General features: G+C 39.3%; 1 protein-coding gene across 1 annotated transcript in view; it reads right to left on the minus strand.

Moving 5' to 3' along the window:
* SPEF2 (sperm flagellar 2) overlaps positions 1–13947 on the minus strand; it is a 2540087-nt gene that overhangs the window by 251710 nt on the left and 2274430 nt on the right. Inside the window, exon 28 of the mRNA XM_044069998.1 lies at positions 9253–9441. Within this exon, the coding sequence (XP_043925933.1) occupies positions 9253–9441 (189 nt within the window). The remainder of the gene's footprint in view (positions 1–9252; positions 9442–13947) is intronic.

Raw genomic sequence — 13947 nt, forward strand, 5'->3', positions numbered from 1 at the left:
GGCTGGAAAAAGGGTATATAATAGCCTCTAGATGGCTACTCATGAAAGTAGATACAGGGACAAACAGCCCCTGAGTGCCTCCAGATGGGAAAAGTCTGGCAACCCTTCAGAGATGCTTAGGCTGTCTGTCAGAGAAAAGCCCTCCACATACCTGATTTTGTGGGCTTCTATGACCTCTGGGTCTATCTTCACAAATGGAGATGCCTCTGCCATGGCTGACCCTGGCAGAGGTGGACTCAAGGGTTGATGTCAGTATTTTCTAAACTATAGACACTTGGACCTCTTTTGGTTCCTACTACAAGAGCATTGTGGGGCCTCAAATGAATCACCTATAGCAGACAATGTCTTTATATCCTGTTTGCAACTCTACATTCTCTTGTTGACAGGCAGACCAAACAATGAAGGTCCATTATAAGAAGAGTTAGTAAAGGATACTTTGTAATTGTCTGCAAAAAGACAAAAGTGAAGCCAGTCCTGTCATCTCAACATAACTCCTGTGCTCACTGTTCTCGCTGCTCTGTTGGCTGCATTATGCATGAATCACAGGCAGAGCTTGGTGACATTAACAATAGTGCCCAAGGTAGTTTCTAGCTGTTTTCTAGAGTTTATAGTGGGTGGTCTTTTCAGACATACTAATGCTTGCTCTGCCAGATCTCTCTGAAATCAGGTCATATGACTGGCATAGTTCAAAGTCCACAGTGCGAATGTGGCTGAAGCATACTCCCGTTTTCCCATTCTGTCCATTGTCCTAGACTACATTTGGTTAGATGAACAGAGGCTGAGTCATCCATCAGCTCTTTCTTGGCAGCCACTGCCACAAAGCCGTAATTAACTAAAGAATTCTTGATACAAAAGTGCTTGTCTTTGAGTCACTGAAGAAGCTTGTTGGGATCCTTCCACTGGACAGACAACCTGAGAAATAGAGAGGGTTGAACCATATGCCTCAAAAAAGTCTTGTCCTGAAAGGGACAGTCTGTGGGCCATTTTCCCCTCTGGTTCATGAGTTCCAAAATCCCACTAAAGGTAGGGGTATGATTGACACCAAAGATAAAAGTTGTTGGCACCAAATATCAGATTGGGGAAGGAGCTAACAAAGGAGATGAGGAACCAGCCTCTTCCACTAACAGAGCAGAGGGAAAGGGAAGGCATCCATATTTATCTATGTGTTGATGAAAGCATTCATCATTCAATCTAGCTTCATTTCAGGATCGCTCTTGAAGGACCTGAAAGACCTGATGGACAACTGAAATGTAGGTGGGAAGGAAGCCTAGAGAGCCATCTCTCAAAAAAGTGCCTCAAACCACACCTCAAGGGAAATTATCGTTGATAACAATCAGTTCCAGTGGAGGAGGAGCCAAGGTTGGAGACAGTGATAAAACCAATGAAGAAGTCAGCTATAACCTAGGTACTTTAGACGCTACTGTAGGAGGGAACTCCTCAGAGTTCCCTTTCTTTGGGTCTGACTGCTTATCTTTACCTTTGGGCTATCTGTCTTTCCCTAAGTCATTTCTTTCTTTCCTTCCTGTTTCACTCTGGTTCTGAATCCAGAGATACAAAGCCTTTGATAATTTCTCCTGCCTTTGGCTCTCGTCTCACATTTCTTATCCTTTCCATTCTACACTTGGTCTTACTCCCCCTCCCCTCATCTCCCTGCCAACTATTCCTGATTCAGACCCTGTATTTTTCCAACTCTACTCTCCCTACCTTTCTCCACTCCTCTTCCTGTCTCTAAACTGAACTGTCTCACCTGCTGCAGTTTATTTCACAGCTTCCGATCTGTAATGGCACTCACTGTTTACTCTCCCTCCTCTTTCAGCCCACTCACTCCTCCCCTTTCTGCCTAACTTCCTCCACTCACTCCATTTAGCTACCCCATTCGAGGAGGCGCCATCTTTATTCTACAGTCCTGCCCCTGGCTGCTGTGCACCTCTGGCTCCAGCGTTCACATTTTCCTACAGTATGTACATCCTCTGAAGGTCTCAGCCGCTTAACTAACGTTTTTAAATTAAATTATGTTTGTGCCTGCCTTCAATGGTCATCTTGGAATGTGAACTGTGTGTACTTTGCTCTCAGGCTGCAAACGCTTACTTAATGTAGCGCTTTGCACGCGGTCTCTGATTTCAGCTGTTAGGAGCTTATTCTCCTTTCTTTGTCACTAAACTGTAGTTGCACTAGTTAATATATAAATTGCAATTATTTTTCATTTTTATTTTTTCCTATCTGTATCCTGATGTAATGTAAGCTTTTACTCAGCTGCTAGGGCTGTTTAAGTTGTTTAATTGAAAGGCTGCTAGTTATTTGTTATTCGGAAACTTTTTTTGGACTGAATCCTAATGGAAATGTAATTGTTAACGCTCAACAAACTTCAATGATTAGCACGTTGTTCTTTTAACAGTTGTGTGAAGCTTGTTTAGTTGCTCAACTGAAAGTGTGCTAGCTTTTTCTTAAACTGCAACTACTTATCTGAATCTAAATGCTATGTGGGGCTTGTTTTAATCGCTTACTGAAACTGTGTTATCTGTATTAAAACTACAACTTCTCTATCTGACTCTGAATATTTTGCAGTCGCGCTACTATCTCAGCGCTCTGCACGCGGAGTCTTAAAACAGCTGTTTGGGGCTTGTGTTACTCAGCTTAACTGGAAATGTGCTAGTTGTATTTAAAATGCCACTCTGAATCCATATGTTAAGTGGGGCCTGTTTTAGTCACTTACTGAAACTGCGCTAGCTATAGTTTAACTATATCTTCTCTATCTGAATCCAAATACTGTGCAATCCCTGTACTAACACTGTGCTCTGCACACGGATTATTAAAACAGCTGTTTGGGGCTTGTGTTAGTCAATTTAACTGGAAATGTGCTAGTTGCATTATAAAATGCCGCTCTGCCTGAATCCTGATGTATTTATACATACTAGGAGTACAAGTAAATATCAGTCTCTGTCGCTAGTGCTAGTTGTATTTTAAAATACTAATCTGCCCGAATCCTAATGCATTTCATACATTCTTGGATTATAACTTAGTTATCAGACTCTGTCGCTTAGCTGAATGTGTGCTGTGTCTACTATTAATCACATTTTACCCATTCTGTGCCTTGTTTTTTTGTAATATTATGGTATTTGTGTTTAACTTAATTTTTCAGAGCAGCTTTATCCAATTTTCAATTTGCAAAATTAACTGTGTATGTTATAACTGTCTGATTATAAACTCCTGACTCTTGTACTGTCTGCTTCATTACTCTTTTTCTCTCCTTGCATGTTCCAGCTTGTGTTCCTGCCTATCCTGCTCTAACCTCCTGAATGCACCCTATCGGAAGTCCATACTAAGAACCCACAAACAAGGACATTTAAAATCTAAAACTAAAAACCTATCTGCTCCCTGCAAGGAATTTTCAGTGAAAGTATGTGCAGTGCTTTAGCCATTTTGCAATATTTAAAGGTAATACATACTTTCTAGTAGGTCACTGTATGCTTCCCTGCCAGGTTAGCCAGCAGCCAAAACTTTCCCTTTTCTTGTCCATTAAATAACCCTACTCTCCCTCTTATATTTTTACCCCTACTCTGTCTCATGATAGCTCCTTCCTTCCCCTAACCTGATATTCCCCTACAGGGGTCTCTGTTGTATCAAACTGAATGCCCACTAGGTGGCGCTCCTCTACCATTTTGCTGTCTCTATTATCTTTCCTACTCTTCACCTTATCTCACCTACATAGTTCATAGACATCTCTTGTACTGCTCTCTCCCTCACTATTCTCCCTGGATCACCTATCCACTTTTCCAGTCTACATATACCTATCTCTATCCCTCATAAAGCCTCTGACCTTCTTCTACTGTTATTCATTTATATAACTACCTACAACTCTAATTTGCTGTCAGTCTTTTAACTTACTTCACAGCATTGCAAACTTACCTTCTGGCTCGCACACTCTACTGATTGTTTTCCTCCCATTTCCCCTGCCTTTGTCTCTTCCCGCTCTGTTCGCCCTGCGGGCTCACTCCGCTCCCCTACCCTGCCCCCAAATTCCACCCACCCCAGCACCTCTCCTTTTATTCCTGACTTACCCCTCCCACTGATACCAATTAACTAATCACAGTCCTCTCCTTATTACCCCTCCCACTCTTACTCCTCACACTCCACTTGACATTCACTCTTCACTACACTTAGTCTCTTTCTCTCCCCCTGTAAAGAATTACAATCCCATCTACTTCCTTTAGCTCTCCACCTCAATTAGCCTGCTCACTTCCTCTACATTTCTCTCTTCAATCCCCCCTTCTATAAACATGCCCTCCCAAATCCTTTATACTATCCATGTCCCATGCTCCCTTCTTGTACTACTAATTCCTCTTTATTTTACTACTTCTTACTCTTCCAAAACACCTCTATACCTACCTCCTACTCAAACTATCCCTTGCACTCACCTGCAACCATTTCTATCAACCCACTTCCACATCATATCGTCCTCTCTTATTCCTCCTAACCTAGTGTACCTATTCCATCCCAAACTCTTCTCCACCACAACAAATCACTTCACTCTTAAACTACTGCTAGCCCCAAACAGCTTTCTACTTAACAAACCCAAAAGGCTAAAAGTTATTCCCTATAATGACCTAGCCTTATCTGGAGATATCCATCCCAATCCTGGCCCTTGCCTCATGACTAGCAACTCCTTCCCCTACCCCCTACTTTTTCCACTGCACACTCCCCTTTCCCCCTCCCTCTTCTTCTTCTGCTTCCTCACTTAACACCCTTAAGTTCTTTACTATCAATGCCCAGAGCCTTAATAACAAAATACACCAAATACAAGCTTGGATTTGCCACAACCAACCTGACATCCTAGCCATCTCTGAAACCTGGCTAAAATCCATATTGCTGACTCTGAAATCCTACCTCCTGGTTTCCACATCCATAGAAGTGACCGTTTAAACAAAAAAGGTGGAGGCTCTGCGCTAATCTACTCTAACCTTCTTTCATTAACCCCTCTACAAATTCCAACTCCACAATTCAAAAATTCTGCACTAACAGCTAGTCTCCTACAACTAAATAAACATAAAAATATCTGCATTATCTCCCTATATATCTCCCCAGGCGACAACATCTCTACCCTTGAAAATATTATTTACTGGGCCTCAACTGAAATAAAATTCGAAACCTACATTCTAGGCGATGTTAATATTGATTGAAATAAAATGAACTCACCTTCCCCCTCCCTATTCATTAACCTCTACAACTTCACCCAAGTAATCCACACAACCACTCATCCTAACAAAAACCACCCTCCCAGGATCCATCATCAACTGGATCCTAGTCTCCCTTCCAAACAAAATAACTCTTGCTGGCACTATCCCAGACACCTTTAATGACCATCTCCCTGCTTTCATACATCGCTCAGCTAACACCACCCAATATCAACACCATTACATCTACACTCGTAATCTCAGCAACTTCAACCCCACAAATTTCTCAAACACTTTTAAACATATTAACTGGCAAATCCTAAATACTCTTCCGCTTGACAATGCTGTAGAACATTTTAACTCTATCTTCCTAAAAACTCTCAACTCCCAAGCCCCGCCAAGAAACAAACAAGTCAAGGCTAATTCTGCTCCTTGGCTATCCAAAGAAACAAAACAAATCATGCATCGCAGGGACAAATCCTGGAAGCTCTACCAGAAAAATAAGATGCCTTCTACCTTGCTTCAATACACCCAACTCCACAACCAAGTAAAAAAACTAATCACCTTGGACAAAAAAAACTACTATAATAAACTTCAGTCCAACAATAACAAGAACCCAAAACAGTTCTGGAAATTTGTTAATTCCCTACTCCATCCAGGGTCCAGGAATAATCCATGCCATGACCCTAGCATAACTGACTAAGAACTAAGCTCTCACTTCAACACATTTTTTACAGAATCCATAGCTAATCTAACCAAATATTTTCCAAACAATAATCCATCCAACTCTCTTTCCTCTACTCCTAACAACCCTCATAACTGTCCTCTTAATTTCCAGCTCAAACCTGTTTCAACTACTTTCATAAAAAGACTCCTATCCAAACTAAAGCCATGCTCAAATGCCCCCGACAACATACCCTCCTCCTTCCTCAAATCTGTTGCTGAAGGTATTGCTCTCCCTATCAGCATCCTAATTAACAGATCTTTAAAGAGTCATATGTACCCAAACTTTGGTGATCTGCCTTCATTCTACCTCTTCACAAAGGAGGCAAAAACACCAATATCTCCAACTTCTGCCCAATTGCCCTACTCTCGCCAATATCAAAAATTCTAGAAAAATGTGTCCACCACCAACATATGCCTTTCTTAACTCAGAACCACCTCATAACACCCACCCAGCATGGCTTCCACCCTGGCCACAACACCATTACTGCCTTACTATCCTTCTTAGAAACAGTAAATCAAGCCCGGGATTCTGGATTACTAGTATCCACAATACTGTTAGATCTTTCTAAAGCTTTTGACACCATATCCCACAAACACCTTCTCTTTCATCTCACTAACCTTCATCTCTCCCCTGACACCCTATCCTGGTTCTCCAGCTACCTATCAGACAGATCTCAAGCTGTCAGATGGAAGAACTCTACCTCCTCCTTCTTGCCAACACCCACCGGTGTTCCCTAGGGGTCCATCCTCGGACCTATGCTTTTCAACATCTTCATAAATAACCTTCACACTGTCATCTCTGACGCAACAGTTATCCAATACGCTGATGACTCTACCTTAATCTGTGCCGCCTCTAACCTACCTGAACTACTGACTAAAACCCAAATAGCTTTTTCCACTACTGAGAACTGGATGCACCACAACCATCTCTCTCTCAACTCTAATAAATCTAAAATTTCCCTCCCTCCAGGGCTTTCTCTTTCGACAAAAATGCTTTCAAAGTTCTAAGCCAAAGCAACACTGCTATAGAAGTGGTCCCTTCTGCAAAACTCCTTGGCATTACCATAGACGAACACCTTAAATTTGATATCCACATAAAACAAAACATAAAGAAAACCCACCAAAAGCTAGTTATGCTCTATAGGAATAACCGCTTTCTCTCCAACTCCTCCAGGCATACTATAGCAACTACCTACCTCCTACCTTCTTTACTATATGGAGCCCCTCTTCTAACTAACCTGTCTTCTTCCAACACCTCTAAACTTGAAATTTGCTATAATAAGATCTCTAAATTTGCAACTAAATCCAAAAACACTACTCACCACTGCCTTACCCTACAATCTCTGAACTGGCTGGAACTCTCTAACCACCTAGACTATCTCCAACTAACCACCGCTCACAAATTAATATTCTATCCAGATAAATGCCCAGCCTTAACAAATATCCTTCCCCCATACATCCCAATCAGATCTCTGAGATCTGAACACCAAGATTTAATCTCTAGCCACAAATCCAAACGTCCTGCAGGCCAACTCCTTCTCTCTTTCACTCTAGGCAAAAAATGGAACTCTCTCCCTCCTTCACTTAGGACTATACCTAACTCTGAATTCTTCAAGACCCAACTTTTCTCATACCTGTCTACTAAACGTAAATGTTCCTGCTTTCACCCTACATAAATTCAAAGAAATTTCCCCTTTGAGCTCTCCATACTCCTTGCTCCACGTTACCCTACAACTTTATTTTCTATTCTCCTAAAACAGACCTAAGCTAACATCCTCAGATTAAGCAAGTTATCTCTCTTGACTCCAAGTATGTAAATATTGTAAATATCAAGTAACCTCAGATGCTAATTTTTCAGACCGTTGAAACTTATTGCTCTGAATGTGAATACCTGTAAACTGTGTTATCTATTGTCTTTAATTGCGTTTATAATGTACAATTTATGCATTTGCTGTTCCTGATTGTATGAATTTATATATGCATTTTACCTTTGCATTATGCAACCTTTTTTGTATTATGGAGCTTTTCTTCCCAGGCCTCCACTGAAAATGGGCACATTTTGGCCCAGTGGACTTCCCCGGTAATGAAACCGAAAATAAATAAATAAAATAAATAATTTGTTTCTCTTGTCTGATAATACACACCGACTAAACACTTTGCAGATGGAACTATCAGCAGTCAGATGTTCAAATGCCAAGCAAATCATGCACTGATTGTTCAAATATCAAGGTGGGCATAATGCACACAATGAATGGATTTCTTAAAAATCTTCTCCTTATCTTTAGTATCCACATTCTAACCACAAGACAGGCAGGCTAAAGGCTCAAGAATAAAAAAGTAAAAAAAAAAAAACAAAATGCAAATGTGGAAACACAAAGGGACTGAAAGTGAACTATCCAGAAGAATATAGTTTTATTTAACTAAAAGATGTAGAATAAATAAGAAATGTAATAGACATTTATAAAAATATAAATGTGGAACACTTAGCTTTTTGAAAGGAGTCATGACCATGTCTGAATTCTAAGGCAGCAAATGAAATCTGGGGAATTATAGGATGGAAGCTAAGATTTAAAAGGGTTCAAGACTAGATTGCTACTTTTGCTGGATCAGATCTGACAAGCTGCTTGAGGAACCAACAGTCAGACTGGATAAATGAAATGAATTGGGTCAGACAGTAACAGTTAAATGAATTGTGCTCTGTGGCACAGAGGGATAAAGTCCTGAGTGACCCAGATGTCCAAGGAACAACTGAGGTGCTTGAAAATCAATGGGGGAGGTGGAGTCAGAAGATAACACCAGCTTGCTCATTCTGGGATGGAGAAGGTGTTTTGGACAACAGAGCTGCTGGCATCTAGGGCAGCTTAGGAATCTTGGCAGGAAGCAGATTAGTCAGGGATGTACACCTGCCTCTGCAAGCCTGTGAGCATGTGCTGCAGTCTACAGCACATGTGCATACAGTACAACTGCACTTACGTGAGTGATGACAAAGCAGGCCATGTTTCAGTGGAGGCATGCATTTCAGCTGCCGTTGGAAGGGGTAGGGACTAAAAGCTAAAATCTCTGACTGTTATGGATGCAGTACTTCCTCATACTTGACTTTCACCTACACAGGAAATAATAGCTTGGACACTCACTGTCACTCTTGAGTGAAAAATGGGGTTGGTGGGCACCTATAGGAAAGCTAAATGGTCGGGCAAGCTTTGTAAGCCAAAAAGATGAAATATAAGGTGATATATGTGGCACAATGACAATATGGCAACACTGCCATATCTGATGTTTTACAAATAAGGACTGATATGAAAAGCATTACTTAAAGAATCAGCTCATTTTAACTTAAATGCATGCATACACTTACCTCATTCAGAATATCCATGGCATTATGTTGAGCACTGAATCTGTTGCTGTTTTGGACCTTATATACTCCATGATTGACTACCCTTAGTAAATCTGCAAGGGCTATTTCCCCATTACCATCAGCTTGCAAATTCTCAGTTTCTTTTTCTGTGACCACATCAGATGTCATCTGGTCAATGTTAGGAACAGACTGAAAAATATTTTACAAAATTTTACAAAATTGTGTTAAAAAGTAACAGAGTGTGTCATTCATGTATATGTACTTTAATGTAGGTTTAAATAAAATCTTATTTCAAAAGTGCATCTAAAAGACTAACATCAGCAAAAATACAAACTACAAAAGTAGCCTTACATGCTGTGATGCAGTAGTGAATGAAATAATTAACTAAAGCCTATGGATCTGTTTTGAACACTACGCAATAAAGCTCAACAAGGACTATCAAGGGCTTCAAACAAGATGAATTGCAAAATGTGATTCAAGCTAAGGCCTTGAAATGGAGCTTGAAATCCATTTAGTTAATCATGAGCTCAGCTCATAGAAATTAAACCTGATACTGAGCACCTTTACAAGAAACAACTGTGACCTCAGAATTCGTTCACTATCTAAGTAAGACGATGTGGGGGTGGGTGAAGGTTCCCACACTGAGGGGTTAGGAGGGCACAGACCCAATAAAAAAAATACTATATTTTGTACTTGTTTGTAAGCTCAATTTTGACATGTGACATTTTAGTAACAGGAGCTTGCAGCAAGCTAAGATGGCCCCATAGGTCCTCTTGAATTATTACCAAGCGTGGCAAGGCACAATAAGTCACATGCTAATTTAATGCAGCTTCCCTTCACTTACTGTATGACTATCCCCTGCAAATAGATTCAGCAGTGTCGGCAGTTGTAGGATGTAGAATGTGTGGCTTGGCACATGGCTGGCATCTTTTAAATTTAGAAAATGACATGACTATATTGGGAAACACACAATACCTGCAGAGCATGTAGCAGTTGCAACAAACACATTTAGTTGTTTCTACAGCATGGCAATTTATGGGATAGTATGTCACAGTCCTTGGCATGTAATCCTGAGTAGTCAGATGTGCTACATAGCATTGTGCCACTATGTTTTGCATCTCTTTTTCTAACTCTCATACATCACTAAGCATTAACAATTTATACTGACTTAACAGCTGCTGCGACCTAGTGATCACTTCTGGTCTGGCTCATTGCCAGCTTGCACTTAACCAGAAATCCTTTCTGCAGCTACTCACAGGACAGACAGATTATGGCCACATTTTACTACACTCCCTATGCTCTTATTTGATATTTGTGATGCATACATCTCTAACAACCTTAATTGTTAGCTTCATAATGGATTATAAGTAGAAAAAGATAGCAGCATATTTTGTATTTGTTTGCATTTACTTATTAGGAAAGTCCAACTGAATTAGAGGCCAAGGGAGAAAATTAATTTGAACATACTGTATATATGTACAAAAATACAGTAAACTGGTAAAGACATATGCATAAAAGATACACAGACATACTATAACATTATATAATGCTAGTTCATAAGGTAATAAACACAACTGAATATTTCACAATAATAGGTGATATTGCAGTAGCAATTATGGAAGATGTAGCAGCATGTAACATGGTATATGCTTAATGTAAATGCCACAGCATCTGATATCCTGGAAGCATGCAGAAGAGCATATCACATAGCAGTACAGAATATGAAAGAAAATGTTCTGAATATGTGCGGTGGGTTTATGCATACTGAAGTGGTGCCTGACAATGTTGCCAACTTTACATATTTTTGACAATAACATGATAAAGATGGGAAGTGATTAACACTGATATCACATTAGAATTCAGCTTAGGGGAGCAATCATAGTTAAAATATTGCAATCTACATATAGTGTTATAATATTCAGCACATGCAAAAGTAAGAGTGTGAGTACGCACCAGGAGGCTTACTAATATGGCCTTCATTCTAGTATACCTATTCAGATGAAATCATTCAAAAGTCTGATTGAAGCAGATTCTACTTCTCTGTGAAACACTAGATATCCTGAAATTTGGTGGATATCTGAACTGTAGTTTACTAAGAATTAATACCCAGACTTACAGAGGATATGCTGAAATTCTCACCAAGTGGAAGATAACTTAAGAAGAAAATTAAATGGCAATGAAAAATAGGCTTGAACAGTTCCCACTTCAAAAGACATTAAAACTTTGTTCTAACTATTAAAAATTCTTGTATAGTAATGAGGGACACTTCTTCATAAATGAAACATTCAATAGCATTGTCATGGGAATCCACCTGAAAAGGTGGGAAGTAGTACCTCACCAAGTTTTACATCAACAAATACAAACATATTTCTCATATATCCTGAACAGATAAATATAAAAAAACAGAAATAAGTCATCGTCCCCTGTTAATGTTAATAAAAATAAAATTATCTTGCCATATCTTATTTTTCCTGTTCTCCACTTAATGCTAACAAAGTTGAGATTGTTACAATATGTAATATAACTTTCATTCCAACTAATAATTATGTTTTTCTTATCATGATACCTAAAAATCAATATATCTGTTAAAAGTAGGAACTGTGATATGGCAATAGATAACATAGCAAGAATAAACAAATAAAACACAGCAAAATAAATGTTAGACCAATATACAGACAATTGTGGCAAAATTTGCAACTTTGGAATTTTAAGAAGAGCAACTTATGGATTCAATCACTTTTATGAGAAAAAAAAATCCAAACATCTTCTGAGAGCAAATTTTTAGACCATAAAAGTATGACTGTGAGGAAAAATCTACTTTTTCTAGACATGCCTGAGTACCAGGGTAACTGTTCTGATCTGGAAGCAATTTTGTAGGACTGAGTTCAGAATCTGTATAATTCCATAGCGGCAATGCTGTCTCAATAAAATTAGTCACATTTTGTTCAATGTGAATACACCCATATCTAAAGAAAGAGGCACCATGTTTAATTACTGTTAAATTCACAAATATTAAAACAGAAATATATTACTATCAGTAGTGATGAGGCAACAGTAGCACCAATATAAAGAAACCAACATTAATATTTTTTTTCAGATTTTCCAGAAAGGATTGTAAGGCAGAGAACTTTTGCGATTAGAAAATTCTGTTGGAAAATAATATGAAATCTTCATGTGTTTTTCTGGACAAGTTGAAATAGAATGCCTTTCATAATTTAACTCTGCTGGTTAGGTGAAAAACAAATCCTTCAGACATGTGTCTCAGGCTGGTATAAGCTTAGCACTGAGCAGCCTATTACCATCACCGAGGATAATGCCACAATATGAGCAAAATATGCTTGACTGGTGTCATTCTAAGGAGATCCAATATTTGTCAGCTTGGAAGGACAGTGGTTAACAGGCTATATTGCTTTGCCAAGGATGGTCTGCACCTCTCCCCTCTACACTTTTAAATATTGGTTAAAACTTTATCCTCCCTCATAATGCAGTTTTAAGCAATGCCAAATTGAAAAAACTACCAACATAGCAAAATCAATTCAATTGAACCTTAAGGTGCTACTGCTCAATGCCAGGAGCCCAAATAAAAAAGCTCACTCCATCCAAGCCCTCCCCACACTTGAGAATATAGACATCTGTGCAATTACTAAGACATGGTTTAAAGTAGCTGGGAGTACCCCAACAGTGCAAGGTTTCAATGCCTTCCATACGTTTAGAGCAGTAGCTGCACAGACAAGGGCTAACAGAGGAGGTGTCTCAATATACATCAATAACAAGCATAACTCTAGGTTGGTCATAGAGCTGGAGTTCCTCTACATGCTGATCATTACAGACAAAACGCTGTACCATATCATAGTCAGCTATCGGCCACACTCCATATCGCAAGAAGCTCACAATGCATACTTGGACCTACTGGAGACACTTACCATCCAACCTAACACCCTTCTCTTGGAAGACTTTAATTCAACCCTCTATTGGTCGGGAATCCTACATGGCCTCAAATCAACAGGCACAGAGATTCCTGGACTTCGTAAGTACAAACACCCTTGACCAAACAGTGAATATGCCCACTAGAGGTTTCAAAATAGTGACCATAATGCTGTCTCCTTCAAAATCAAAATCAACCGCATAATCCCATTAAAACCAGCAACAATTACAGAGTATTTAAAGGAAAATTACCTTTTATTAAGTGATGGATTGCCAAAATCAATACCCATCCAAATCCAGAGAACACAGCAGCCTATGCTGAATTGCTTTCAGAAACACTGTATAGCCATGTCAATGGCTGCATGATTTCCCAAATTAATCAGGATATACAACAAAAGGGGAAAAAATGATGGCAAAAATCAGGAAGGGTAATTCCCATAAAGACAGACTCTCTTTAATCAAAGTAAATATTCAATTATCAGGGCTAATTAGGTCAAGCAAAGCCAACTTTCAGGTTAAGATAGCCTCCCAGGTGAAAGATAACCATAAAGCCTTCTACAGCTATGTCAGAAACATCAAGGGGAGGGGGGAGGCAGAGCCTGGATGGCCAACTGAGAGCAGTGAAATTTTAGAGCTCCATAAACTAGTTAAATAATATAGGAAAACTGTATTATTTTTAAAGAAAAAGGTTAAATATCTATAGATAAAAATCTAAACTACATAAATATTAAAATTGGTGGAGTTATATAAAAATTTTCCTGTCAAGAAACT

Source organism: Protopterus annectens, chromosome 1.part0, assembly GCF_019279795.1.
Source record: "Protopterus annectens isolate FY-2018-M chromosome 1.part0, PAN1.0, whole genome shotgun sequence".
Taxonomy (NCBI): Eukaryota; Metazoa; Chordata; order Ceratodontiformes; family Protopteridae; genus Protopterus; species Protopterus annectens.